Source organism: Coniophora puteana (assembly GCF_000271625.1).
Source record: "Coniophora puteana RWD-64-598 SS2 unplaced genomic scaffold CONPUscaffold_2, whole genome shotgun sequence".
NCBI classification, from domain to species: domain Eukaryota; kingdom Fungi; phylum Basidiomycota; class Agaricomycetes; order Boletales; family Coniophoraceae; genus Coniophora; species Coniophora puteana.
Window position 1 is genome coordinate 1663007 of NW_006913054.1, and position 24784 is coordinate 1687790.

The window sequence follows — 24784 nt, forward strand, 5'->3', positions numbered from 1 at the left end:
TTGGGATTATTGATATCTGACTCCTCGAACTGTGCACGAGCGCGCTTGATGTCTTCCTGCATGAATAGCAGCTCCTCCATACGAGCTAGCTTCTTGGCGTCTGCCGGCCGAGACAGCGCTTTCCTCAGGTCTTCAATTGAAAGACGCGTCTTTTTGCCAGGGCCACCAGCTGTCAGACACTAACACAAACGCGAATTGAGATGGAACCACGCGGATGTTACAATGAACACTTACCACATCCGCGATAAACTCGACTAGCATTTCCTCCATAACATTTACAGTGTCACTGGCAGGGTTCCTGTCGTCTCCGAAGCCGTACATAAGGTTTTTGACTGGCACTCAAAAGTTTAGCATACTGGAAGAGCAAATTTGCCTCAACGTACGCTCTTTCGTGAAAAGACCCCTGTAGTTCGCTGGTTTACGACCGCGAACCGCCGTTGAAGTGGTGGTGGTGTTGGTGTTGGCTTGGGAGCTATCCCGAGCATAAGCTGGCGTATATGATGTAAAGGTAGTCGTTCGCGGAGTAGTAGTAGCTGGTGTTGTAGATGTTGTAGGGATGGTGGCTTGTGTCACAGGTCGAGGAACAGTGGCGGCAGGATGTTGAGCTATGTATGTATAAGGGTATGGCCAAGCGCCATAACCAGTCACTCCAGTTGCATATGGGTTCTGATATGCTGTGTAAACGCCAGGCGTTTGAGGATGGTGGTAAGCTCCTGGTGTTCCTGGGTGATATGATGCGTAGGGATAAGTGCTGGTCGATGGCTGAGCTGGCTGGTAATGAGAGTAGGACATGATGAGTAAGAAAGGTGAATGGTTGAGGGCGTGAACGTTGCCAACGGCGGGATCTGGTTGGGTTTTGAGCTTAGCACGGAGACCCACGACTACTTCGGCTTCAGGATTCAAAGTGTCAAGAGCGCCAGAGGTTCAGCGCATGCTGCACTGAAAGTGTTCATACTATTTAAGGGGAATACCCCCTATCCTAGTCACCTCCGCAGCGTTGATCTCACCTATAGTACACTCGTACATATATACCTTCATAAATACTAGAATATTAATGCATATTCACAATGCATGTTCTCTAGCGCTCGCTAGCTGCTGACAGCGCTGACTACGTACACAAAGTAGAAAGAGCTGCGTCACTGGCTACAGTACCTCAGATACAATTCCGTAACTCTCGCGAGCATTCGCGTTCACACTTCTGGACATAATATTGGAAGTTGCTGACGTCATTGCAGACTCCCCACTATAAAACGTATGCTAGTCTATGGTGTTCTTTTTCAAGCTCACACGGAAGAAGATTTGGCCATTAGCGAACTACCCAATATTCAAAAAATTACAAACTATCGACAGCACAATAGGAATTCCTTGACAACTATCCCCCCAACAGTACATTTAACCGTTGGGTTAGACAATGAAGAGAACCGAAGCGCAAGTATGCTAGAACAGAGCTTTAGCAGTCGCCAAGTACAATAAGTTCCTCAAACGTTAATTAAGCCTAGTCTGCGTCTTCGCCTTTCTTTGATCTTACTTCCAGGTTTCTTGCACGGTCCATCATTCCTCGAACGAGCTGCCACTGAATGTCGATAACATTGCGTTGATCGAGCCATTCCATCACAGCATCTCCATCTTGTACATCCTCTGGGGGCCGTACGCCTCCAGCAAATGCCACCTTGACAAAGCCTAAGCCGGTGTTGCGTAGGTTATCGACTTCAAAGAGCAGTGCCTGGTATAATCGATGCTAGCAGGAAATTGGTAATAAGACATTGGAAATGAATGTATTCGTACCTCCCAATGGTTAAAATCATGGAAAACTTCTGTGCGCGCAGCACAAAATCTCCCCAAGTTAAATTCCTTCTTGACCTCAGACTCGCTCTCACTGTCCGAGTCCGAATCAGAACTAGACTCAGGCTTGACATGTTATCGTCAGCTTTTGTAGCATCACTGATGCATTATTAGGCTCATGACGTACCTCAAAATCAAGTTTGTTGTAAGCAAGGCCGGTCACCCTTCCTAGTAATGTCGATTTCCGACCACCCAGCTGACACGCATCGCATCCTGGCACCACGTAGTGTAGCTGCAGTTTCTCAAAGCCTGGATAAGTTTCCAGAGGTTGTTTAAACTCGGGTTTCCAGACAGATGAGGTGACGAGTGAATCACGAAGTCCTGATAACTTCCTACGAGTGACCTGAAGTGGGACAGAGAAGTATTCATTTGCTAGAGCGTGAGCCCGTTAGCACTACTCTGAAAAGGCGCAGGAACTAAGTACTTCGCATCATTTGTTCCATAAAGGTACGGCGTTCATGCACAGGTCGCACGGCCATGTGAACGAATAGTTGGCAAATGATCTTGAAGTGATGTGCAAGATCTTGGTAGGTGTTCATGCTGAACATCGCTGGTAGGTAGGTTGGGCCTCCCTGATCGTCATCCTCTACTATAAAATTGTCCTCATCTTCCAAGGAAGCGGAGCTAGCTGACTCAGAGCGAACAAAAGTGCTAGGTTTAGCGCCTTTAAATGGGGCGACTTTGTCATCGCTGGTCGCTTCGCTCGCAGCCGACTCGTCACTTAAGGTGTCATGTTCCGGCGAGGATTTTTGCCTTTTCCTCCCTTACTTACCAATCTTAGTTTCACGTGGCAAGTTCTAGTAAACGCTCACTAAGTCTATCCAGATTTCGTTGAAAGGGTGTCTTTTTGCCACGCGATCTTAGACGCGTGTCGAGAATATCTAAACAGTGTGATGGAATGGAGATCATATTTCATGCTGGTCTACTTACCTTTCTCGTCTACTTCATTATCCAAGTCTTCGTCTTCCTGAGATTCAGGTCTTTGGCCCTTGACCAACTTCGACCTACGAGGTTGCTCGTCATCCGATTCGTCCAGAACTCGCGACGCGCGTGCTTTTTGTTTTCCTTTCCAGTGGACAGGGACACCGACAGCACTCTCATCGGATGATGAAACACCCCGTTCGGGCTCATGATCATCGTCAATGACCTGAGAGCGTCTTAAACGCTTTCTGGTTGATGGTCGTTTCGGAGACTCATCCTCGTCACGGATTTTTCTGGATTTTTCAAATCGGACGGTTGCCACATCACTATCAGTGCACAAGATGTCGCCATCATGATTTGAGCTTGAAGATGGAGAAGGGCGTCTACGCTTCTGAATGAGAGCTGACCGAGGTAAAGGTTTATGTGGAGAGCTCGATGGTGATGAATTGAAACCCCCTGTAAGCGTCGTCTGCTTTAGCTTTGTGCCTACTACTTGAGGCTTTCGGCGTGAAGACATAGATATCTATAGCAGAAAAAGACAAAACTGAAGGAGCTTGATCAGATGGTGGAAAGCTGCAAGGATGAATGCGCCAAACATGGACGCGTTGGAAACTGAGGCCTGAGGACAGGGGCTGTGGCGCATGATGACTAATACGCGTCAAGTCAGATTACTGTTGGTTAACGTTAGTTCTAGCTAACCTTGTTCAGTGCTCACAACAGGTATCTCTCGGATCACTTACGCAGACTTGCGCACGCCCCCTCTAGGCTGCTTTTCTGGGTCTATTTTACTTACAGTGCATGCTGTCACACTAACACGATTAGTATTGATCTCGACATGGACGGATGGTCCCCAGCGGACTCATCTCTTGCTAAAGCGAAGCTGGCACCGCATTTGAGGTTGGAAATACAAGAGCCAGAAACCGGGTATGGTCGCACCAGCACGGAAAAGATATCACCAGATTCTTTGTCGCCCTTTGATTCCTCTGGCCCTCCCGTACCTGCTACCCCATCCAGTCCGCATGACAAATCCTCACCAACCGCCCACTTGGCAAAGGCTATATCCTCTCATATACCCCATCATGCCATAGAAGAATCTAGGAAGTTACTTGCACTAGTTTTACAAGAGCTTGATGCTCGACCGCGACCACCGACAGTGTTTGAGACTTCTGGTTACTTACCAACTGAAGTGTCCCAGAAGACGTTCGCCAAGGTTATTAAAACTTTCAAGGGCACCCCGCCTGTAGGCTACTCTGCTTCACAGAGTTCAAAAATAAAGGAATACAGTGACGATGAAGAAGATGATGACTCTATCTTCTCATCGGAAGCCACCTTCGACTTGATGCATAGACTTCGGGAAATCTTGTATTTCGCTGCTGCTCAGGGTTGGAAGATACTTGAAGAGTAAGCACTCAATTTATGGCACATTGGCATAAAAATCCGAGGCTTTATTAGGACGCTTTCACTTGGGGACCGCCATGGGTCGCTCAACAGAGGCTCATCTTCTCCCTTCCGGTTTCGCAGTTCCAGTCGAAGGAGCAGTTTTACCGGCGAGCGAAATCGCTCTCAGTCTCCGGAATCTCGAGTACAGCATTCTCAGCTGTTCACTCATTGCATGTCCATCTTATCATCAATAGTACTGGAGGACTGTCGATTCAAGATTGCTTCTCCCCGACCTTCCAAGCCCCCCTTTGCTCTACAGTTAGTTACCTTGGATGTCACAAGATATATGATCCTTTTGCACAGCGGTGAACACGACACAATAACTCGTATAGCCTCCGCGGTACTTCCCGCCTTTTCTACATTCCCTCGTGAAATGCGACCAAGCCTGGTGGCTTTTTTTGAGCAGATTGTTGTCAGAACGGTGTTCGAAGGGCTTGAGGCTACCGCCAGTGAAGCTAGATCTAAAGAGGTACTACTTCGATCTTCTACTTTTGACGTCAAGATAATAAAATCCCTTACAGCAACAACACGAAAACGCTCCGCACCAATCGTTGGTTCCTTCAGTTTCTATTCATATTGACGAGGCACCGGGCGACACCTTCGGCGCGTTGGGCAGTGATTGGCAACCATGGCACTTGCCAGACACTGACCGATCGCCATTGGGTTCGTTTGCTGCACCTTTTCATTCTTATCCGGTATACGTTATATCATCCTTTGCTGCTCCCTTGCTTGCAGCCTTGCTTGACACAGTGGATCTCGAGTCCGCGGATGCACTAACATTGTATCGTGTCAATCGTCTGATCAGGGCAATAATCGACAAGAAGAGGGATGCCTACCTCGATCTTCTTGAAGTGGTGGCTTACCACAGCTCAAGGAGTAGGTACACGGCGTTGGCTTTGCTATCAACATTCTGGCCACGAGCCTTGGGTCACAACACGGTTTCACAAGCTCTCCCTACGTTGGCTGGGGCGAGATTAGAAATGGAGAACGCGAGTACCGTTCGGGGCTGCCATTACGCGCATGAATTTGTCATATGGCGATACCAAAGGAGTACTCCTACGACTTTCGAGGACCATGGCTTGCATATCTGTCACATGTGCTCTACCGCTATTGACAATATGGGGCTCTTCTGCATTGGATGCATGTGTGCTGTACATTTTGACTGCTACGAATATCCTCAGGGCAACGCTGTTTGCGAGTACATGTCGGACAAGGCATCCGACACTCAAAAGGTTGCGGTCTACCGATTCTGTCTAGTGCCATCGTTCTTGCGGACTTCAGTCCCTGAACCTCAGAGCCGACAAGATCATTTGATGGAGCTCGTGAACATCTTTACCCTCACCCTCTGCTCTGTTTGTCGGATGCCTATCTGGGGCGTTCAAGCCCTCCATTGCGGCCGTTGTCAATTCTTTATACACATGTCTTGTCGCTCGTCAACTAGCCACCCTCTCCCCCCCTGCGATTCTTTCAAACGTGATGCATCTCACATGGTAACTCAGCTATCTACTGTGCGACAATCTTTCGCGGACTTCTATGGCGACATTTTCTTGTCTTCCGAGGACCTTGGTCGAAGGACATACGAAGAAATCTCAGTATCGTTCGGAGTGCTCTGGATGCAGTTGCAGATACTTAACAACGGTTTGGCGTTGGGATCCATCATCATTGAGGCGGATAAGCACGATAGTGCCAACGACACCTCCGGATTTGAACTGCAATATCTTGTTGAGCTATACGAGGCATATCTCTCCTCTGGAAAACTCCCTGTATCCGCTACTTTGGGGGAGTTCCTTCAAGAGTCTAAGCTACAACCTTCCAAGCATGCGATAATGTTCGATTGGCCGACACTCACCTATATGGCGTCATGTATCAAATCACCTTTCGAAGCCCAGGCACCTTCCTTCGGCTCCCCAGGAGGGTACCTCAGCCCTTCGGGAGTAATCGCCGGCAACGAGGGAAACCCTTCTGACAGCCGCGAGACTTTCAACGTCATAACACTCTCTCATGCACGTAATGTGCTAGGGTACGAGCTCAATCTCTTCTCAGACTCGGCAGCTGGATACTGTCTGTCATGGCTCAGTTCTCTTGGAATGTTCATGTCGAACGACACAGACCAGCTAGAAACGCCGATTTTTAGTCAGCAGAGAGTGTGCGAACTTGAGTTCCCGCTGCCCCTTGGTTTTGACTTATCGATACACGTGGAAACCCTAGTATGCAGCATAGAAGCGTCCCTATCCGACCTGAACTTGTCTGTGAATGAAATCGGCTTTCTGCTGCTGAGAAGATTCTGGCCAAGTGGGATGGCATCCGAGTATGCCCTTCTCAGATTAGCACAAGCCATCCTGAAGTGGGTATTAGCAGAGGTATGGTTTACATGGCTCAATGAAGTAAGTCTTACTGATAGCTTTTGGAGGACGACAATTTGGCCACTATCTTACGTGAATACGTCCCCCGTCGGCGAAATCTGCCAGGCGTGCGTTCCCCCGCGGACCCACAGTCTTGGCCTTATGATCGTGGCACCCGTCGTGTGGCCGTATCTTCGGCCAACAATGGGGGAGACTATGTCGCGTCAAGACGGTCGCTTCTTACCAAATATGCCGCTCCTTGGTTACTTGCTCTCCATAACCAAGACGCGAGACTTTATGCTTCCATGGTGTATGACGCCTTGGCCAGCATCGCAAAAGACGCTTCACAAGCAGATGTTCGGGTACGATTTCATCGGCAGATGACTGTTATGTACTTCATGTTTTTCACCGCCTGATGTCTCTTCTGTAGACGCCTGCTGTTTTAGCAGAAACTTTTACAAGGGCTTTGGTCAAATTGACCTCCACACCGGTCCTATTTAGCGCCCTCGATGATGTATTCTTTTCGTTGCTAGAGCGCGCTAATCCAGAACTATATTCTCATGCAGTAAGAACACGGATTTCCATGATGTTCTATCGACTTAGCCATCGCCCCACAGACTGTTCCTTCCCTTCCGCGGCTTTTTACTCGCGACGCTGAATCAGGGTCACGGTTCACTACTGCTGATCTACTACAGAGCACTAAACCCAATACTTCCCCGGACTTCTGGCCCGGAATCCTCAGAGCTGCAGCTTCCAAAGAAACATATCAACGTACTTTAATGTGGCTCCAGCTACTTGCACTGTCAGGAGTTGATATCAGCACTTCTATGTTCGGCAACTTCGTAGATTTCGCTCAGAAACATAATGCCCCCATGACTGATTGTCTTGCTCTCGTTGAAGCGATGTTCACGACCACTTGGATAAGGTCACTCGGACGGCAGGACCTCCAATCAAAAGTCTCCGCCCTGCACGTCTATGTGGCACAGAAGTTGCTCCCTTGTTTGCATTTACCAGAAGAGATAGCGGAGTGCGTCTCTTCTTCTACGGGAGAAATGAGTTAGAGTTTTAAAACTAAGCCAGTGTTGCAGATTTTGCACGTTTGTCCGCAAGTCGCTAGCTACTTGCTTACTACTCTATGGCTGTGACCGGGTTGAGCTGAGTACGCTCGGCCTTCTTGACGAGGCTGACCTCAAAGATTTCCCTTCAAGGTGAGTAGATGAATAATGTATAAACATCACATCCCTTATGTAATAATTCTTAGACGCAAACTGAACACGCGGATATCTAGTGCACATGATCCAATCATCATGGACGCAGAGCTTTTGCATGTGCTGGAGAACTATGTCTCCACCGGAGTTCCAGAAGTAGCTGCATCGATTGCCAAGTTCATTCATGGCTTTTTTGCACATGCCTCTTTACTAGAGCCGTATGAGATCGATAACTTCATTTTGCGGAATGGACACGCGTTGCGCTCATGGTATGTCAGCCACTCTAGAAGCAAATTGTGACTAACCACTCGTGTTAGTGTGTGGGGTTTTTACGATATCCGAGATCACAACATTAGTAGCATCAGACTGTCAATATTGGTCCGACTTTTGGCGGTGGACCCGTTGCCCTTCCAGCAACTACTGATAGATACTCTCGACATTAGGGACTATTGGCAAAAACGGTAAGACGTATGTTCTTTGTTTTCCAACTGTTGCTGATTTCGGGGCAGATTTCTTGCCATGAATAGACTTTTCCGAATGGTTCTGGATATGTCCAGCCCTCTAGAAGTTGAAGATCGACAGTGGAGATCCAGCACTTTAGAGATATTCTATCATTGTTTTGGAGCCCTGTGGGCGAATGATAATGTATGTGACTCCCTACCCCCAAAGTCAAGTCCAGGTGTCAACATTGATGAGCAGGAAGAGATTCGTGCGGCTGCCAGCAGTTGGGCACAAACCTTACTACCAGCTCACCTTGAAGCAGTTTCGCGGTGTTGGGACGAAGCCTTCTCATCCATACCCATCACAGAACGCTCGACACTCGTCTCTTTTCTTATCCACCTTCAGCCGCATTTTCCCACCTGGCGAGGTAGTATTCACATATGTCGCGCTTAGCCCGCAAACTGACGTTGACACAGTTTTGTCATGGGAAACAATCATTGAGGCCCTCCGCGAAGATGACTACTCGCAGAGCGACCGCGCGAATGACGATGGTCCTGCTCATGCTCATTTTGTAATAACCCTCGTTACTTTGTGGGCCTGTATTGACAACCAATATAGGATATGTATGGCCTGTCATCAAGAACAGCTTCGCAGCTTCGTGATAAGGATCAGGACACAGCCAATGTACAGGTACGTAGTTCATGAACAAACCCGCGCGTGTAACCTTAACTCCAAAACGACCTTCAACAGAATTTACTACTGGTTCTCGCTTTCCGAATGTTAAGTAGTGGCGTCAGCATTGATCTCTTTTCTATGTTCACCCTCAAGTTTTATTTGGTGAAGTTTGTCGGCTTTCTAGACGTCAGCTCAACCCAAGCTGCGAATGGGCGAGCTCTCTCTGTCCGATTCGACTCTTTCTCTCAGCTTCCCGAGTACGCCTTTCCTTGCATCCATGAGATCCCTCGACTTCTGGACTCGGCTTATCCATATGATTTACCTCCCTCTGTTATGGGAGGCTCGTTGCTTGAAGATGATGCGCCATCGCCAGCCCTCATTGGCACGGCTTTTGTGGATGTCGCCTTGACTTTGTTCTGCTCTTTGGAGGATATGCAATCGATACCTATTATAGTTCAGAAATCTCTGCTGGAATCGATGCTCATCATTGTCTACAAACAAGATTTCCAAAAACCGACTCTAATACCCCACGACACAATGTTACGAAAAGTCATACGAAAGGCTTTGGACACCATACATGGCGATCTCAGTTACGAACTTCGACAAACCTCGCTGTCCATTGTACAAATCTATTTCCAAAGATGGCCTAGTGCTTTGATGATGTGCGTGCCATACGGTTTCTTTCTCTTGAATTGCTCATCCGTTCGTGACATAATAGCGACGCTATAGAGCATTCGGCTGCTGTGATAATATCGCTGGACAGCCACAACGAAGACGCATTGGTAGCGCAAACTCGAGGTTTTCTAGCAGGCGTCTTGACGAAGTGAGTACGTCGAAACCCTTTAGGCAGGTCAAATAATTGAAGGACATTACTTATTCAGCTTCCTCCCGAATGGCATATTCTGCAGTTTGTGCAAGGTTTGTTCCCGTCATACTCTGATGCATGGCCTTTTCACCGATCTTCTTCCTAGCGAGATCTTCAGAACGACATCTTCAATGTCCTCAAATATGTCACGGATTCAGAAGCAAGGCGTGCTACACCATCAAATATGTCTTTAAAGGAAGCATTGCTTCGTAGCGTGCTATCTCAACCACCCGACGCAGACTGGAAGATTAATAACTTTACTGCCAAGAATATATGCCAGTACGTTCAAGTCGTGTTCTACGATGGTTATGATGACGCCTTATTGAGAGGTGAGAGCGTTATTGCGAATTGTTTCACCGAGTGCTAACGGTAAATAGAGATTGGCGATTGGCTGGCTCTCATGGCTCGCCGTTCGTCCGGTCGTGGATTCGATATAAATATTCTGCTTGACATAGCGTCGGTCTTGCTCAGGCACCACGCCCTCCCTTGTCAAGTAAGCCTCCCATACTGCTTTGGCTGGCTGTGGAGTTCTCAGTCAGTTTAAACAGGAGTTCGTTCAGTCAGTAGCGATCATCATGCGGATCGCGTTGTCGAGATTTGAAGTGCAGAAGGACATCCTTCTAGAGTTCCTTCCTGTGACTGGCAAGAACGTTTCGTCGGCTCACCATCGGAGGCATGCACACTCTAGAGAAGTAGCTGAAGTGATTTTGGAGGTATTTGACGAAGTCCTCCGCATGAAGTCGAGAGTCTCGCCCGTAACCCTGAATGCAATGGCCGAGGTGAATCGCATCAAAGTTGATTACGCATGATTACTAAGTCTTTATGTGCTAGGCTGTTCTTGCGATTGACCCTGCTTCTCTGGAGCGTGTCGATTGGCAATATATGCTGTCTATCACAAGCCTCACTGTCCCAGGGGCCTTGTTCCTCCTCCAGCATGCGTGGTCACCTTCAGACTCGGAGAAAGAATTTGGTGCTGCCATGGGAATTGCACGCCTCATACTACGGAGCCAAGAACTGAAAGAAAAGGCATTGCCAGCATTGTCAGGAAATGGAGAAGTTAGTACATTGCATTCTAATCCTTTCTAGCAAATCTCTGATGCTACTGCTGGTAGGGCCTTGTTCATCCAGGTCTCTGCGTCCGAACATGGAATATTCTAGTACTCGCCGCAACTTCAGAGCCCCCAGGATGCGGACAGCTCCTCCTGTCTCACTTCAAGAGGTTTGCACCTATGTACTACAGATCCTTAGATGCCTTCGCCCGAGCGGGAGCTACCCCTCGTGAATCTGCTCTCGCCGAATTCGAACATGCATGCGTAGCACTGAAGCTTTGGTTATTGCTTGCCCATTCTGCAATAACTCCGAGTGACGGTTCCGATCAGCAGATTACTGACATAACCCATATGATTTGGAATGAGTTGTGGCCTGTCATCGAGACACTCCTAGATACCTACGGCGCAAGCGGCAATGGCGAAGATGATTTTGTGAGTACCAGTGCCACGGAATGTCTTACGAGCTCATCACAGATATGTGCCAGCCATTCATCAACTTGATTTCCTCCTCTGCGGCGAATTTACTTATCTTCGTCCATCAATATCATCTGGTAGTAAATGTGGACCTTTTGCCCCACATTAGCTTGGTCCAACGGCAGCGCGATTCGATCCGGAAAAGCACAGTGGTGAACAAGGTAAACCACCTTGACTGAGGATGTGAGCGGCGTTAGCTCATTCAATCACAGTTGTCGCGCATTTTGGATGGAGAAACTTTTTCAGACGTCCAATTCGATGCCTTAACATCGCAGGTGGCAAAGGACATTATAAGTGCGGAGAAATTACGCACTCTCGACAGAGAGCCACAGAAAGCTGCTGGTGACCGGAAAAGGGACAGAGAAATGCGAGGGGGGCTTTCATAAATAGGAATATGTATACGAGGTATAGGTAAAGACCAAGCCGAATTACGAGTGCAAATAGTGAAATTATGCTGCTCGAAGCTTGGCCTTTTGAGCCTTTTTCCGGTTTTCCTTGACGATAGTTGACCCTATGAAGAAGCCAATGCCCGTCAATCCTACTACCAATAGGAAAGCTGGCAGACGAACTGCCCATTCGCGGGTTGGAAAGTAGGCGTGTATCGAACTAGATGAATCAAAAAATGGCTTCGAGAGGATCAGATGAGGGCATAAATGCATCATGTGGTACGCACTAGGAGGAGGGCCCATACAGTGTAGTACACAAACACGAAGGCGGCCACGAAGAGCATCGCGCCTCCGAGAGCTTTGTCGCTGGCAGCCTGGTGAGACAAAACTGAGTACGCGTTTCAGTACAAGATTAGGTAAATTACCATTCTCCGTCTCTTGTATTGCTGGCAAGTGACAAAATCAGATACAAGGTGCAGCGAGGAACGTCAATAGAATGGTAGAACGGGACGTCTGTAGTGATGTCGTGTCGTGGTTGCCAAAATAGGGCGAGCCCCTCACTCACTTTGCGAGACGCGATTGCACCGGCGGCTGTCCGCCCTACGTAGCGAGGACAATCGCGCCCATGCGCATGCGCGAAATCCACCCAAACCCAGACTCATAATCTGTTAGGGCGTCGGTCATGGAACCTCATGCATTCGCGTCTCTTGCCCACCTTCGACTGCTCGTCCTACCCGTGGGCACCATCTCCAAGTCTGCGTTTGAAGAATACGCGTCCGAGATACGTTGCTTCGACACAATCAAACTCAGTGACATACCAGCGAGTGTCAAAGACGAAAGAGGTCCGCCCTCTACTTCTCTCAACGCGTGCAAACTTCAATACTTTCAGCAGCTCGCTTTCTACCCAATCCTCTCTCCTCTGGCTCCCTTCACCTTCGCTTCTCGTCTTATGTCGGTCCCTCTGTGCGCGCCCCTTTGTCGCTCATCAGACCGTCACAATCAACTCTTGGCATTGTGGGCGTGGGTGTCTGTTCCTCTAAGCAGACACCTACAACACTGCAGCGACAGTTTAACAAGCTGGCATCCAGTTTAGCATTGACGAACTCTTTCCCTACGTCTAAGGTGTGTTTCGCCTTCGAGGAGTCTGAGGAAGTTGCAGGTGCAGCAATGAGCGAAGCCGTTCCTGGAGTGACTGTCATCCCGCACCTGATGGGAAATAAGAAACTTTACATCGGCACTTTGCTTGCAGATCTCTGTTCTCAGATACTGGGAGAGTTTGGACGTCTGGTATAGATTTCATCAATAAACATTGCTGTTCCAGAGCTCATGTGTTCAGGTAGATGAGCCTGCTTGAAACGCCCATAGGCAACGAACATCTCAATGCCACCATGTTTCCAATCTTCCCACCATCATCCGATTCTCCCTCTGTATTCGAAGACCCTATGTCGTTCACATCTTCGACCATGAGCCAACCAGAGCTGACCTCTGCTGGATTCTCGTCACCTCCAGGTGATCTCAAACGTAACTTATCTGCCGGGCCGGGTATAAATCCCATCACCAACACCCCTATATCACGACAATCAAGCCTCGGTTTTCCGGCGAGAAAGCGCTCAAGTACCCTAGCCTCGTCACATGGGAGGCTGTACAAAGTGCTTGGAGATATGTTCTTACTGGCTGGAAGAATCGCTGATGCTACTCTTTGGTAAACCTACCAACCTGTGTCTTCAAAACTCAAAATAACTGCTTCTAGGTACACCGAGGCGCTCGTTTTATTCAGGTCGTCACAAGATCCTGCATGGCATGCCTCTGCTGTAGAGGGGACGGCTGTGATCTCATTCTTGGATAGTTGGTCTGCCGGACAAGTGAGTATTAGGTGATCCTCCTTTTCCCTTCAGTAGACATTGAACTATCGAAGCAAGCTTCTATAAGCTATAGCAAGGACGGATGGTACAGCATAATGGAAAAGCTTTCCCAAGCTGCCTTGTTATATCCCAAAACCCCAATCATGCTGGACAATCCCCAGGAAAATGCAGTCTTGACGTCCTTGTACGTGGATTCCATCCTACGGCAAACGACGCTTCTACTTGCGGTGTGGGTATCGAGAGGCTGGGGCCCTCCAGCGTTTGCATCTATGTTGCAACCTGCCGGCAGTGCATGCGCGCGAGAGGACACTTCGGCCGCAGCATGGAGCCATCTTGAAAGCCTCTCCGTCGCTTCCGGTATCTCGCGGATGCAAATCTCAACAACGGTCACTCAAGCACATGGTCCTTGGCTTCTCCATCTAGATCCATACGAGCGTCTCCGTGCTCTGCAGACTGTGGCAATTATTTTCAGTAGCATTGGCTACAAGCGCAAGGAGGTATACATTCTTAGAGAAGTGCTCAGCTGCTTAATGGACCTAGTCGTATGTGGACGCGAGGAGAGTGAAACGGCTTACCGCAGCGACAGCGGGAGTTCAGGAAGTGTCACTTTCCCAAATGGTGACGACGGTAACCACAGCCCTGATCTCGCCACAGGGGCCATCGGAATTCGCCTGAACGAAACGCAGGAAGGCAATGAAAGCATCTTACAAGTGTTACGATACTCGTGTAGCATCATGGGAATTGACCTCGCCTCTGTCAAGCTCGTCAATTCAAGCGAGCGGACACCTAGCCAGGGCGAGGAAAGTAGTAATAACTCCCTTCCCCCACTAAATGAGCCGTTTGGATGGCCCGAGCTTCAGGTTGGGATGGTCCGGGAATCCATAGCTGTAGCTGAGGCCCTGCCTGGTGAGTCTTAGTTGATCGCATATGAGTTATGTACGTTTTAATTATAGTATAGATCATCTTGCTGTGGCGTCTTTCTCCCTCTCAGCACTGAGAGCTCTCCACTCCGTGTTCACCGTTGGCGACCAATATCACCTGAACCAAACTGCCTCGAGGGCTCTTGCAGTGGCCTGTCGTCGAGGTGCGACCAAAACCGTAGAATATTGGGGCGATTCTCCCATTGTCAATATTGAAGTCATGTCGTAAGTGTCGCTTGAAAGCTTAATCATTGAGGTTCTGATGGGTACATATAAAGACTGCCCTTTGGGCGTTTGCCTGTTGAGAAGCCCATGTCACTCTTAAGCCAGGAAGTCCAGGCAGATCCTATCGGTACTGGAGGTACTAATCCATTCTTGTACAATCCCAGAAAGGCAGGAAATAGCCAGGTCAGTTCTAGCTCTTATACGTAGACAGACCCCTTCTAAGCTGTTGGTCCAGGGGAAAGTTATCTTGGTGCAGAACGAACCAGCTGAACTACTTGTCACGTTGTACAACCCCTATGTATTCGAATTGGAGCTGCAGAGTCTTTCTCTCAGGTCAGTATACATTCCACTTTACTGAATACTCTCTGACCTTGTTTCCAGCACGTCCGGGCCGTCATTTGACTGCCAAGCATTGACTACGATCTACATCCCACCCCAGTCCTACTATCATGCTTCATTTACTGGCAAGGCAACTCAAACCGGTACACTGATTATTCGTGGCTGTATCGTTCAAGCTATGGGTGGCGCACCACAGGAATTTACGCTTCCCCTGCCAATTGAGGGAGTTAGCGAACAGTTCTCACGAAAAAGGACCTATTTGACGAGTGAAATTGGACGCATAAAATCACCTGGTCTACAAGCAAGGAGCACAGCTAAAAATACTAAGCGTGTTAGTACAACAACATCAGGACCGAACGAGCAAGTACGGTACTTGGAGTGTAATGTGCTTCCAGAGCAACCTTTGTTGCGAATGAGGTGGACATCGCTAACTCACGATGCGGTCATGCTTTATGAAGGCGAAAAGTCAGTGCATGGTTTCGCCAAAAGTTGGATGGATGAATTAACTGTTCTTAGATCAGTAATTCACCTCACACTAGAAAATATATCCTCCCTGCCAATCGACTTCCTCAAGCTTTCCTTCGATGACTCCACTATTGCGCCCGCCCAAGAGGCCTTGGCGGAGGGAGAGCTGACTGTTTTCGAGACTTACGAGACGGAATACCAACTCATCAATCGTCAAGCCTTCTCATGCGGTGAAGACTCGACAACTCAGGGCATCAGACCTGGAGAGAAAGCGACCTTGCCAATAACTTGCCTAGGCAAGGTTGGTTGGTAAGTCTCTCATTTCTGCCTATGCTGAAATCTAAGTCCACTTAACTGCATGATTCAGTACGCGTGGATGCATTAACATTGCCTATGCATATGCACAACGATCTCATGAGTCGGACAAGGCGTCGAACACCTTCCACACCCGACAGTTGTCATGGCCAGTGAACATGACAGTGTATCAAATGTTGGAGTGCAGCAATATGACCATTCTACCGGTCGATAGCGATTATCACTCTGAAGACAGCCTCGGGCAAGACATGACGGATCTCTGCATGTTCTCAATAGAAGTCCGAAATACGTATGGACTACCCTTTGAAGTGATCTTCGAGAGTGCTCAAGAGGGTAAGTGAGTGTTCATTGCCTCGTTATCATCCATCTGACACCTTCCCGGACGCAGGCGTAGAACCGACAGCAACCTCCACCATCGTCGCCCCCGGATCCTCCTCAAGGTATGTTGGTAATTTTTTCGAAACCATCATAATGACACTTCTTTTAAAGGGTAGTTCTGCTTCTCAAGAGGTTCATGCTACCGGATCCTGTCGTTTCTCAGACTATTCCAACCCTGTCAGAAAGACAGTTCGTCGTCGCCAAAACGGCATTGTCCGCCGAGGAAGAACGCCGACAACGAGAGTTGTTCTGGTATCGAGAAAAATTGCTTGAAGTTGTCAAAGGTTCATGGAAGGAACTCAACGGTATCCGGAGAGGAGACCTTTCTTTGCGACAGCAGCGGTTAACTTTACCGATGCTAAAGTCCCTCAAGACTGACATTGTCAAACTACAAATGTCGCTTGCTTACGATGATGGCAAGCCTCTTTCCCGGAGGGCAGGGAAGTTCTTGCCTCCACCCAACGAGTTGTTCTATGTCAACATTGTAGTTTCAAACACATCAGGTAAGGATACCAAGTAGCAAGGATGCGTCACTGTGTATGACTCATTCTATACCACCAGAAACAGCCCTCGTCCTTTTCTTGAAAGTACTTGCTGATCCCAGTGATTATGTGCTCTCGGACACCATATCATCCGATATACCTCTAGGTCGACTCAAGGGCGGCGAGTCACAAACGTTGGATATCCCCGTCTACTTCATTAGTTCTGGGCACTTCGAGTTGTGCGCAGAAGCTTATGCGTCAGAACACCCAGGCTCAGAGTCGAGATTGGGTACGAGAAAACTGAGAGCGTATGTGAAGCCGGAGGGAGATGTTTGTTATTCAGGATTTATTTAATGTCAGAGATTCCAACTACTTCCTGCACAGTTGAGGGATGGCTGTGTCGGTATTTCAACCATAATTGAGTCAAAAGAATTAGTCCCACCGAGGATTGAACTCGGGACCCTTGCATGGACTGTAACCTCATAAGTACAACGCTCTGACCACTGAGCTATGGGACTATCGCTATAGACACCGCTACGTTTTATCATAATACCATTTGGTTTGGGCATCTTATCTACCTCTCGCCATGCTACTTGAGAAGTTAGGGGATAGTTTGCCTGGTGGAACATACATGACAGTGAGTAGATCAGCCGACAGAAGAACCTAGTGTGCCCCCGCATGATCGTCGCTTCAATGTCAGGTGCATCTAAAGCGAGGCTCTACCAGGCAGAAGACGCATTGAAAGCGGTTCGCCAACCACCCGGACGAGTTGCGTCATACGTCGGCGGATGCACCTACTAGTAGTCTCCCGTAGGCATATCTGCATAGATTCATGCATCTCTGGGTACTGTTGGTGTAGTCCCAAACAAGTCTTATAAGCCGTAAATGATTTTCAAGCTTGCTGGTCCAGCCCATGCTCGTCGTCCAGTAACTATTTTCATGCGTAAGAGTAGGGGAATGTCTGATTATACTATATGCAATATATGGTTCTAGCAATAGAAATCTAATGGTGTTTCACTATACGGGGACTTGAGGAGGCATGCCCATCTCCTCAGGGGTGAGCGTAGAGCTCTCAATCATCACACCGACGCCAACCTTGGCGGCGTTCTGTACACGCGTCAGCGAGCATGCATGAATATTTGGGAAGAAACTTACCTTGAAGTGGTCAAGCTCTCCCGACACTAAGAATGAGAATGTTGGCGCGAAACGCTGCTCAAGCAAAGCGGAAACTTTGCCGGTCGAATCAAGCTGCGCCCTGAATGTAGCCATGCGCAAGTCATACTTGGCGCCGACGGTGGCGATAGCGTCTCTCCGCTGAGGAGCGGCAATACACTGTAGGTCAGCGGCGACCTCGACCTTCTCGCCGAACTTCTGCCAGTACGAGGCCTGCAGGATGCCGGCTGGTTGTAACTGTGCGGTGGCAATCCAGTCCCGGTTCGTGCCGGTGTACTTGGCGAGGTAGGAGGTCGTCATCTCCGCCATCTCCGGTGTGGGGCGCTGGTATAATGTCTCAAAACCCACAGCAAGGTTCTTGGTTAACGACTGGAAGTAGCTTCCAATGTAAATACCCGAGAGATCTGCGGGTGAGGGATTGACCGCCTTGGCGTTCAAAGAGAAATCCTTGCCCTGGTAATCCTGCTCAACCTGGATCATGTTCTGGCCAGCTCGTGACGATAGCTAGGGTACGTGTAAGCGACTGAAATTCTCGTAGGCGCGTGTGAGCGACTTACCTGAGCCTGCATTCGCGTCACATTGTTCTCCGTCCATCCCTGGTTCATCCGACCATTAACATTTCCATCATGGTCGATGCTGCCTTGGAGGAGAGTCTGGGGGAGAATGTCAGTTTTCTTGCCAGGTTCGGAACATGAGAAGCTGACGTTGTTGTTTGCGAACACAGCACCAAGGTTGTATGATGGAGCAACTGTCTGGGAGCCCAACGCAAACGAATGCGTCAGCTGGAACGCGGGGTTCATGGACAGGCTCTTGGTCAAGTCGGCACGCGCGCCATCGAAGATGAAGTTAGTCAAGTGGGTGGCTAGTGGTCAAACACGTCAGTTTGGCCCTAAAGAGAAACGTGAAAACACTAACACTTGACTTCTTTCTGCAAATTCTCGGCTGTGCCGGGATTGGGGAGGCCGAGAGAGTCCCTCCATGCGGAGAAGCGAGAGTAAATGCTGGTCAAGGGGGAGAATGCTGACTTCGATGGCTGCACTACAGGAGGAACAATGGGCGTTGGCGGCGAGGCCACGTCTGCGAGGCCATTTACAGGAGGAAACGCAGATTGAGGAGACGCCATACGAGAGCTGGACCAGAACGCGCGAGAGAAACAGGTCAAGTCAAGTGCTCAAAAAAATGACGGCAACAAACACCACCAAATTCGGCTTTCCAGCCCTGCTCCTCTCACGCGTATCTAGCCTTATACCTGGGTTAAGGTCAACAACTTCAGGCTACTGATTCAACAATCAAAGTGGTCAATCATGTTCATCCAGTGTTTAACGTTGTCATTCGATTGCTTGAACTAGGATGATGGAGTTGAGCTGCAGGGTATGACTGTACGTGACTTCCCTAGCTGTTTTTATTTTGATAATTCTGTGTATGATAGATAGTATTAATCCTCCGACTCCTCGAGCTCGTACTGTAGCTCATCTGCTCATCCACTTAGACATGGCCGAACTCTGTTGAAGACCGGCTATCTCTTTCTTCACGGAAAGTTACCCCTCGTTTACCACGGCCCATTGTCAAACCTCATGACATATGGGCACGCTTGAGCCTCACGCCGACTTCGGGGGGGTTTTGTGACTCGGTGTCGTATTTTAAGCCACGTCTTGTAGCCTTCGAATCAGAAGATGCACAGAGACCGAGTGCTGGACGTCGGCCTCATGCCTTACCTGTATATAGAGGGGAAGCTACTCTGGCTGCGGAAATCACGCTCTGACTGCGGTCTTAAGTCCTACTAGGTCCAACTGACCGTGGATCACTGGTTGCTATCGCTGAATGGGTAGGTAAGACTTGCTGGAGGGAGACGATTGGCGGAGAAACGAGGGTTGCATCGCGAACGCACATGACACCTTTATGGAGTGGAAAAGTGGTCATCTGCAAAACTTCGGTAAGACAGTAGCGGCCCCGACGAATGTCTGGTACGTATGTTCTTCCCTATGGTTGTTTTTTGCTCACAGGTGAGCGGCAGCCACGTCGCTATTTTCCCATCTGTGAAGCTCTCTGGCGAACTTTTGATTGTTGGCCGAGTACTAGCAATTCACTTGCATCTTTACCCTCTGATTGAGCGCCCGTTTGTCTTGATCTGCCATGCCAGTACGAATCGCCTGAACCGGTAGGCGGCTGTCGGTGCAGAGGTCACGTCAACGTCCCTGGTACTTATGCTCAGGGGCTGGGACCGAGGACTTCAAATACCCATGATGAAAACTCAATCATCCACTTTATTTTTAGATCGTCAAGACGTCACCGCCACTCACGGTGCCACACCTCAGTTCTTCCCCCAATCCAATGACCGTACATCCGGGTGCCTAGAATAAAAAGTGGTTGAAGTCTAGGCGAAAAACCTCAAGTGCGATACTACCGCCTGGGGTCTCCGGTCTTAGTTTCGGCGGTGGCATCGCAACGCTGTCCCAGGATGCGGAACAAGGAAATACCTCTGGCGACTGGATGCTTATCATGGTACGTGCTCCGGACATCGGGGTGCTGCGCAGCTCCAACTCGACGGTGACAAATACGGAGTGGCCTCCTGCACATCCCTTCTTGAGATAGTTTCAAAAATGCTTCATGCTTTAATTTGCTCTCATCGCTTCCCGGTCTCCTGCTATCGCATATAAGCTACGCGTGTGCCCACAGCTCCACAACTTCATTTTCCCCTCCTACTCTTTGGTTTCTCTCAGCTAACACCGTCGAACTTGGCTTTTAAGGGGCTGACTTCCCCGGTGTCGCCCTATGTCTGTGATTTCTTTGACAAACGCGTATCGTCGTTCGGTTCTACTAGCTCTCGCAATCTTGGTATGTGGTCATCGTGGCTGTTTTTGTGCAAATCATGACTGTCGAGTCTATCCATGCAGATTGGGATTATATATCTAATAAGTGCCCACCATGAAGAGAGCATAAGTCGGCTAACGACGTCTTGGAAATTTTCGAAGAACACAACCGCCATAGTCGATATTCCTCAAGTCGACTATAACGCGGACGCCCACCTAGTTACTAAGCCGACACCTCAGCAATCGTCTAACCCAGAGATTGAGCCGCAGCCCGAGGCACGGCGCGCGAACGCCACACTCTTCATGCTCGCCCGTAACAGCGACCTAAACGCCGTCATTCAGAGCGTAGAACAGATGGAAATGAAATTTAATCGCAAATATAAGTATCCCTGGGTCCTGCTCAATGACGAGCCGTTTACGGCGGAGTTCAAGAGGTTTGTCGTTTCGTCCAATCGTTACATCGCCGCCCGTTGTCTAACGTGACTGCATAGGCGTGTATCCGTCCTAACCGATGCGCCTGTTTCGTTCGGCGAGATCCCACACGACCACTGGCACCAGCCGGACTGGATAGACGAGGAGAAAGCGCAAGAAGGCCGCAACCGGTTGGTCAGGCAGGGCATTATTTATGGCGGTAGGTGCTTCACGCCACCGATCGCATTGTGCTTTGCCTGATTGAGACTAGGAAGCGTTTCGTGCGTAGGCGTTTGGTACTAGCCTAGCAGGCACAGCTAAACAGATTTATATAGGTACAGGAACATGTGTCGCTTTAACTCGGGCGTAAGTTTAGTCACTAGTCTCTCCCGGGGACCTCAGACTCATCAGGCTGCAACAGTTCTTCTATCATCACGAGTTGCTACAATCATACAAATGGTATTGGCGGGTTGAGTGAGCAATTATTCTGTTGCCAGCCATCTCGCATGGGTTCTGACTGCTGCAGGCCTGACATTCGCTACTTTTGTGACCTTGACTACGATCCTTTCTTGTTTATGGAGGATAACAACAAGTTGTATGGTAAAGAATGCTATTGGAGCGCGGGTCATATCGCGTACTGACAGATGCCTTGCGGCAGGCTTCACCATATCAATGCCGGAATGGGAGCCGACTATTCCAACATTGTGGGGAGAGACTAAACGTAAGTAGTTTCGGCTGCGCATACGAACTATGCTCGAGTTTACTGACACATAACCGCAGAGTTCGTCGAACAGAACCCGCATTATCTACACGCGGATAACTCGATGGATTTCCTATCAGACAATGCTGGAGATACATATAACCTCTGCCACTGTGAGGATGCACTCTGAATGCTGTAGCTCGCATCGTTGATAACACATTCAGTCTGGAGCAACTTCGAGATAGCCAACATGGATTTCTGGCGGAGCGAAGCTTACAGCAGCTACTTTCAACATTTGGAATCCACTGGCGGCTTTTACTACGAGGTGAGACTCTAGTATGATGGTCAAGTTTATTAACAAACAAACATAAATTAGCGGTGGGGAGATGCTCCTATCCACAGCATAGCAGTGTCTCTGTTCGCAGGAAGAGATCAGGTCCATTTCTTCAAGGATATCGGATACAGACATAGTCCATTTCAACATTGCCCGCAAGGTCGAGACTGGAGCAATGGACACTGCTCATGTGATCCAAATGATAACTTTGGTGGGCTTTTTGCAAGATGGTGTGCCTCGCAACATACTGACGGTACCTTGCTAGACTTTGCGCAGAACTCATGTCTGAAGCAATTCATGCGGCTGTTCTAGATGGATAGGTGTAGACACAACCGTGACTACATCCGTACTAGTTGGCAATATACCTGCGAAGTTGGGGGCCATTTTGGGCTTCAAGATGCTGTATTTTTAGGGAGTTAGTTTTTTGTCATCTACCTAGGCACATTGAATGTAAACACGGTAAACGACTGCGCAGTGCGCAGCTTGAGATATTCACGCGTTGGGTCGCGTCGAGCGCGTTGCGGAGTCCGTTTGGGACCATTGAGATGTGCCTGTGCCCCTGGATGACATTCTTGGCACGGAGTTAAATTTAGATTTGGCGGTGAGCTGTCGTCGGAGCGGCCACGCGGGAGCCGATATCCGACAAGGCTGCGGAGAGGAGTTGGCGCGCATCTGTACGTCGTCGGCTATGTACGCAGACTGGACAGTTGCTGGATACCTGTCACACTCTTACTCTCCTCCACATCATCCCCTTTCCTCCCTATCCTCGCCCGTCCCAGGGCGCATACATCAGCCAAGATGATGACCCCAATGCGTTATATCGTATTGGTTCTTGTCATAATCGTCAGCCCGTCCTCTCTGGCCGTTCAATCATGTTCGCTCACCCATAATATGCCACGCAGCTTAGCTTGCACTACATCATGAGCTTCTCGCATGAAGAGTATGGCAAAGCCACCTCATTGGACCGCATCAAGCAATCCTGGTCTGGCCCTAATCCCCCGTACAAAGGCGGAATTCCGGATGAATACTATAAGCCGTCCGCTCCAGTGGACCTCCCCGATCGCAAAGCCAACGCGACCTTTGTCATGCTCGTGCGCAACAGCGACCTCACGGGTATCTTGGGAAGCATGAAGCAGATTGAGGACCGCTTCAACAGGAAATTCCAATACCCCTACGTCTTCCTCAATGAGGAACCGTTTACGGACGAGTTCAAGAAGTCAGCCCTTTGCGATTGGATTCATTATCCGCTGCGTCTTCATGCTGACCCGTGGTCTATAGGCATATTACTTCACTCACTGATGCCCCTGTCGAGTTTGGTCTAATTCCGAATGAAGACTGGGTGCAGCCACCCCATATCGACGAGGAGCGTGCAACTAAGGCGAGGCAAGAGATGGTTGACCAGGGTGTCATTTACGGAGGTGCGTCTCGTATTCCCTGAGTATCTTTTCGAGATTGATCTGACGTGGCGTATCAGGGAGCGTGCCGTAAGTCACAGGCGCTTTCCAGCTGGTTTAAGGTGCTTATTTGCTCAGATACCGCAACATGTGTCGCTTCAATTCGGGAGTGAGTTGTCATCTCGATTCTTTACTGGGCAGCCCTCTGAACTATCATCAACAGCTTTTCTTCAAGCAAGAACTCCTGCAGAAGTACAAGTACTACTGGAGAGTCGAGTATGTCTCTAGTCTGACATTCCGAAAAGGGGTGGCCACTTAATATCCCCCAGGCCAGACATCAAAATCTTCTGTGACGTCGACTATGATCCTTTCCTTGTCATGCAGGATCAAGACAAAGTTTATGGTCAGTAACACTTTCGTCCCCATACAACTTACTGTAAATCAGATTCTATAGGTTTCACCATCTCGCTTTACGAGTATCCTGCCACCATTCCAACATTATGGGATACCACAAGAAGTACGTACTTCCATGGTCGACAGACGTAAGACGTACTCACAGCACCCCAAGAATTCATCAAAGAGAACCCTGGTCTCATGGCTCCCGATAACGCCATGGGTTTCATCTCTGACGACGGCGGTGAAACTTACAACCGCTGCCATTGTAAGTGAACAAACTACTTCTTGTCTCGTTTACTTCACGTTCATATCATGCGACCAGTCTGGAGCAACTTCGAGATAGGCAGCCTTGACTTCTGGAGGGGTGAAGGTTACACGAAATACTTTGACTACTTGGACAAGGAGGGGGGCTTCTATTACGAGGTCAGTGTATAGCCTGGTTTTCCTGTATGCTGTGGTGTACTGAGTTCTGATTTGTGGTTATTGTAGCGCTGGGGTGATGCGCCAGTCCACAGCATTGGTGCCGCCTTGTTCGCCAACAAGAGTCAGATCCACTTCTTTAACGATATAGGGTATCGGCACGAGCCCTTCCAACACTGTCCACAAGGCGACGTGCACGCTGCCGGCAGATGCTGGTGCAACCCATCAGAGAACTTCGGTGAGCACTCATCCGCCCGGGTTAATTACTGCTCAGAGTTTTTAACATTTTCACTTCTATAGATTACGAGTGGTATTCGTGTCTGAATCGATACGACCAGATGTTCTAAAGCATGAGCGCTTCGTGCCTTTGAGCCTGTGGAATAGTGGGAGATGATATATGTCGCATCTTGAATTTGTATGGCGCTTAGATGAAGCATCTGTCTACGTAAAACCGAGATGACATGCCTCGGAGGGCAGGTGCCGCCGTGCGTTTCTGTAGGGGGGGCGTTGCCTAGCT

The 24784-nt window shown here is 49.0% G+C and overlaps 7 protein-coding genes and 1 non-coding gene across 8 annotated transcripts; 4 read left to right on the top strand and 4 right to left on the bottom strand.

Moving 5' to 3' along the window:
* Nucleotides 1-32: 32 nt before the first annotated feature.
* Nucleotides 33-423, bottom strand: CONPUDRAFT_30343 (transcription initiation factor IID 18 kDa subunit; the record flags this gene model as incomplete). The annotated part of the gene is made up of 3 exons (XM_007765772.1): nucleotides 33-179; nucleotides 235-332; nucleotides 384-423. Coding segments are annotated over 3 exons (285 nt in total), but the record flags the coding sequence as incomplete, so codon positions are not given.
* Nucleotides 424-1302: 879 nt separating this feature from the next.
* On the bottom strand, nucleotides 1303-3328 carry CONPUDRAFT_117751 (uncharacterized protein). The gene is made up of 6 exons (XM_007766548.1): nucleotides 2773-3328; nucleotides 2655-2723; nucleotides 2267-2605; nucleotides 1970-2214; nucleotides 1786-1908; nucleotides 1303-1738 (listed from the first exon to the last, which is right to left on the bottom strand). Exons 1-6 carry the CDS (start codon nucleotides 3278-3280, stop codon nucleotides 1496-1498), a joined length of 1527 nt encoding a protein of 508 aa, XP_007764738.1. The 5' UTR covers nucleotides 3281-3328; the 3' UTR covers nucleotides 1303-1495.
* A 188-nt stretch (nucleotides 3329-3516) lies between these two features.
* Nucleotides 3517-12017, top strand: CONPUDRAFT_97943 (uncharacterized protein). The gene is made up of 24 exons (XM_007766549.1): nucleotides 3517-4164; nucleotides 4216-4672; nucleotides 4725-6563; nucleotides 6614-6907; nucleotides 6976-7110; nucleotides 7163-7572; nucleotides 7634-7753; nucleotides 7807-8022; nucleotides 8071-8214; nucleotides 8263-8398; nucleotides 8453-8621; nucleotides 8671-8765; nucleotides 8813-8884; nucleotides 8945-9531; nucleotides 9588-9692; nucleotides 9751-9787; nucleotides 9841-10063; nucleotides 10112-10227; nucleotides 10283-10513; nucleotides 10566-10790; nucleotides 10847-11215; nucleotides 11269-11418; nucleotides 11470-11883; nucleotides 11931-12017. The coding sequence occupies exons 1-23, from the start codon at nucleotides 3599-3601 to the stop codon at nucleotides 11641-11643; spliced, it is 6870 nt and encodes a 2289-aa protein (XP_007764739.1). The 5' UTR covers nucleotides 3517-3598; the 3' UTR covers nucleotides 11644-11883; nucleotides 11931-12017.
* A 194-nt stretch (nucleotides 12018-12211) lies between these two features.
* On the top strand, nucleotides 12212-17133 carry CONPUDRAFT_141859 (uncharacterized protein). Its single transcript, XM_007766550.1, has 14 exons — nucleotides 12212-12485; nucleotides 12536-12930; nucleotides 12984-13345; nucleotides 13394-13505; nucleotides 13559-14411; nucleotides 14464-14650; nucleotides 14704-14833; nucleotides 14886-14983; nucleotides 15032-15454; nucleotides 15506-15763; nucleotides 15822-16102; nucleotides 16158-16209; nucleotides 16259-16650; nucleotides 16709-17133. Exons 1-14 carry the CDS (start codon nucleotides 12326-12328, stop codon nucleotides 16981-16983), a joined length of 3978 nt encoding a protein of 1325 aa, XP_007764740.1. The 5' UTR covers nucleotides 12212-12325; the 3' UTR covers nucleotides 16984-17133.
* Nucleotides 17063-17147, bottom strand: CONPUDRAFT_t22. Its single transcript has one exon. It is a non-coding gene; the product is annotated as a tRNA-Ile (tRNA).
* A 362-nt stretch (nucleotides 17148-17509) lies between these two features.
* CONPUDRAFT_97956 (uncharacterized protein) lies at nucleotides 17510-18957 on the bottom strand. Its single transcript, XM_007766551.1, has 5 exons — nucleotides 18718-18957; nucleotides 18507-18664; nucleotides 18360-18455; nucleotides 17785-18306; nucleotides 17510-17736 (listed from the first exon to the last, which is right to left on the bottom strand). The coding sequence occupies exons 1-5, from the start codon at nucleotides 18923-18925 to the stop codon at nucleotides 17647-17649; spliced, it is 1074 nt and encodes a 357-aa protein (XP_007764741.1). The 5' UTR covers nucleotides 18926-18957; the 3' UTR covers nucleotides 17510-17646.
* A 2009-nt stretch (nucleotides 18958-20966) lies between these two features.
* On the top strand, nucleotides 20967-22369 carry CONPUDRAFT_48988 (glycosyltransferase family 15 protein; the record flags this gene model as incomplete). Its single annotated transcript, XM_007765928.1, has 9 exons — nucleotides 20967-21046; nucleotides 21104-21243; nucleotides 21349-21389; nucleotides 21445-21497; nucleotides 21550-21623; nucleotides 21682-21744; nucleotides 21804-21896; nucleotides 21948-22048; nucleotides 22100-22369. 9 exons carry the CDS (start codon nucleotides 20967-20969, stop codon nucleotides 22367-22369), a joined length of 915 nt encoding a protein of 304 aa, XP_007764118.1.
* Nucleotides 22370-22855: 486 nt separating this feature from the next.
* On the top strand, nucleotides 22856-24614 carry CONPUDRAFT_49128 (glycosyltransferase family 15 protein; the record flags this gene model as incomplete). Its single annotated transcript, XM_007765940.1, has 11 exons — nucleotides 22856-22900; nucleotides 22960-23273; nucleotides 23336-23479; nucleotides 23590-23620; nucleotides 23675-23727; nucleotides 23781-23854; nucleotides 23906-23968; nucleotides 24020-24112; nucleotides 24170-24270; nucleotides 24337-24505; nucleotides 24568-24614. 11 exons carry the CDS (start codon nucleotides 22856-22858, stop codon nucleotides 24612-24614), a joined length of 1134 nt encoding a protein of 377 aa, XP_007764130.1.
* Between the last annotated feature and the right edge of the window lie 170 nt (nucleotides 24615-24784).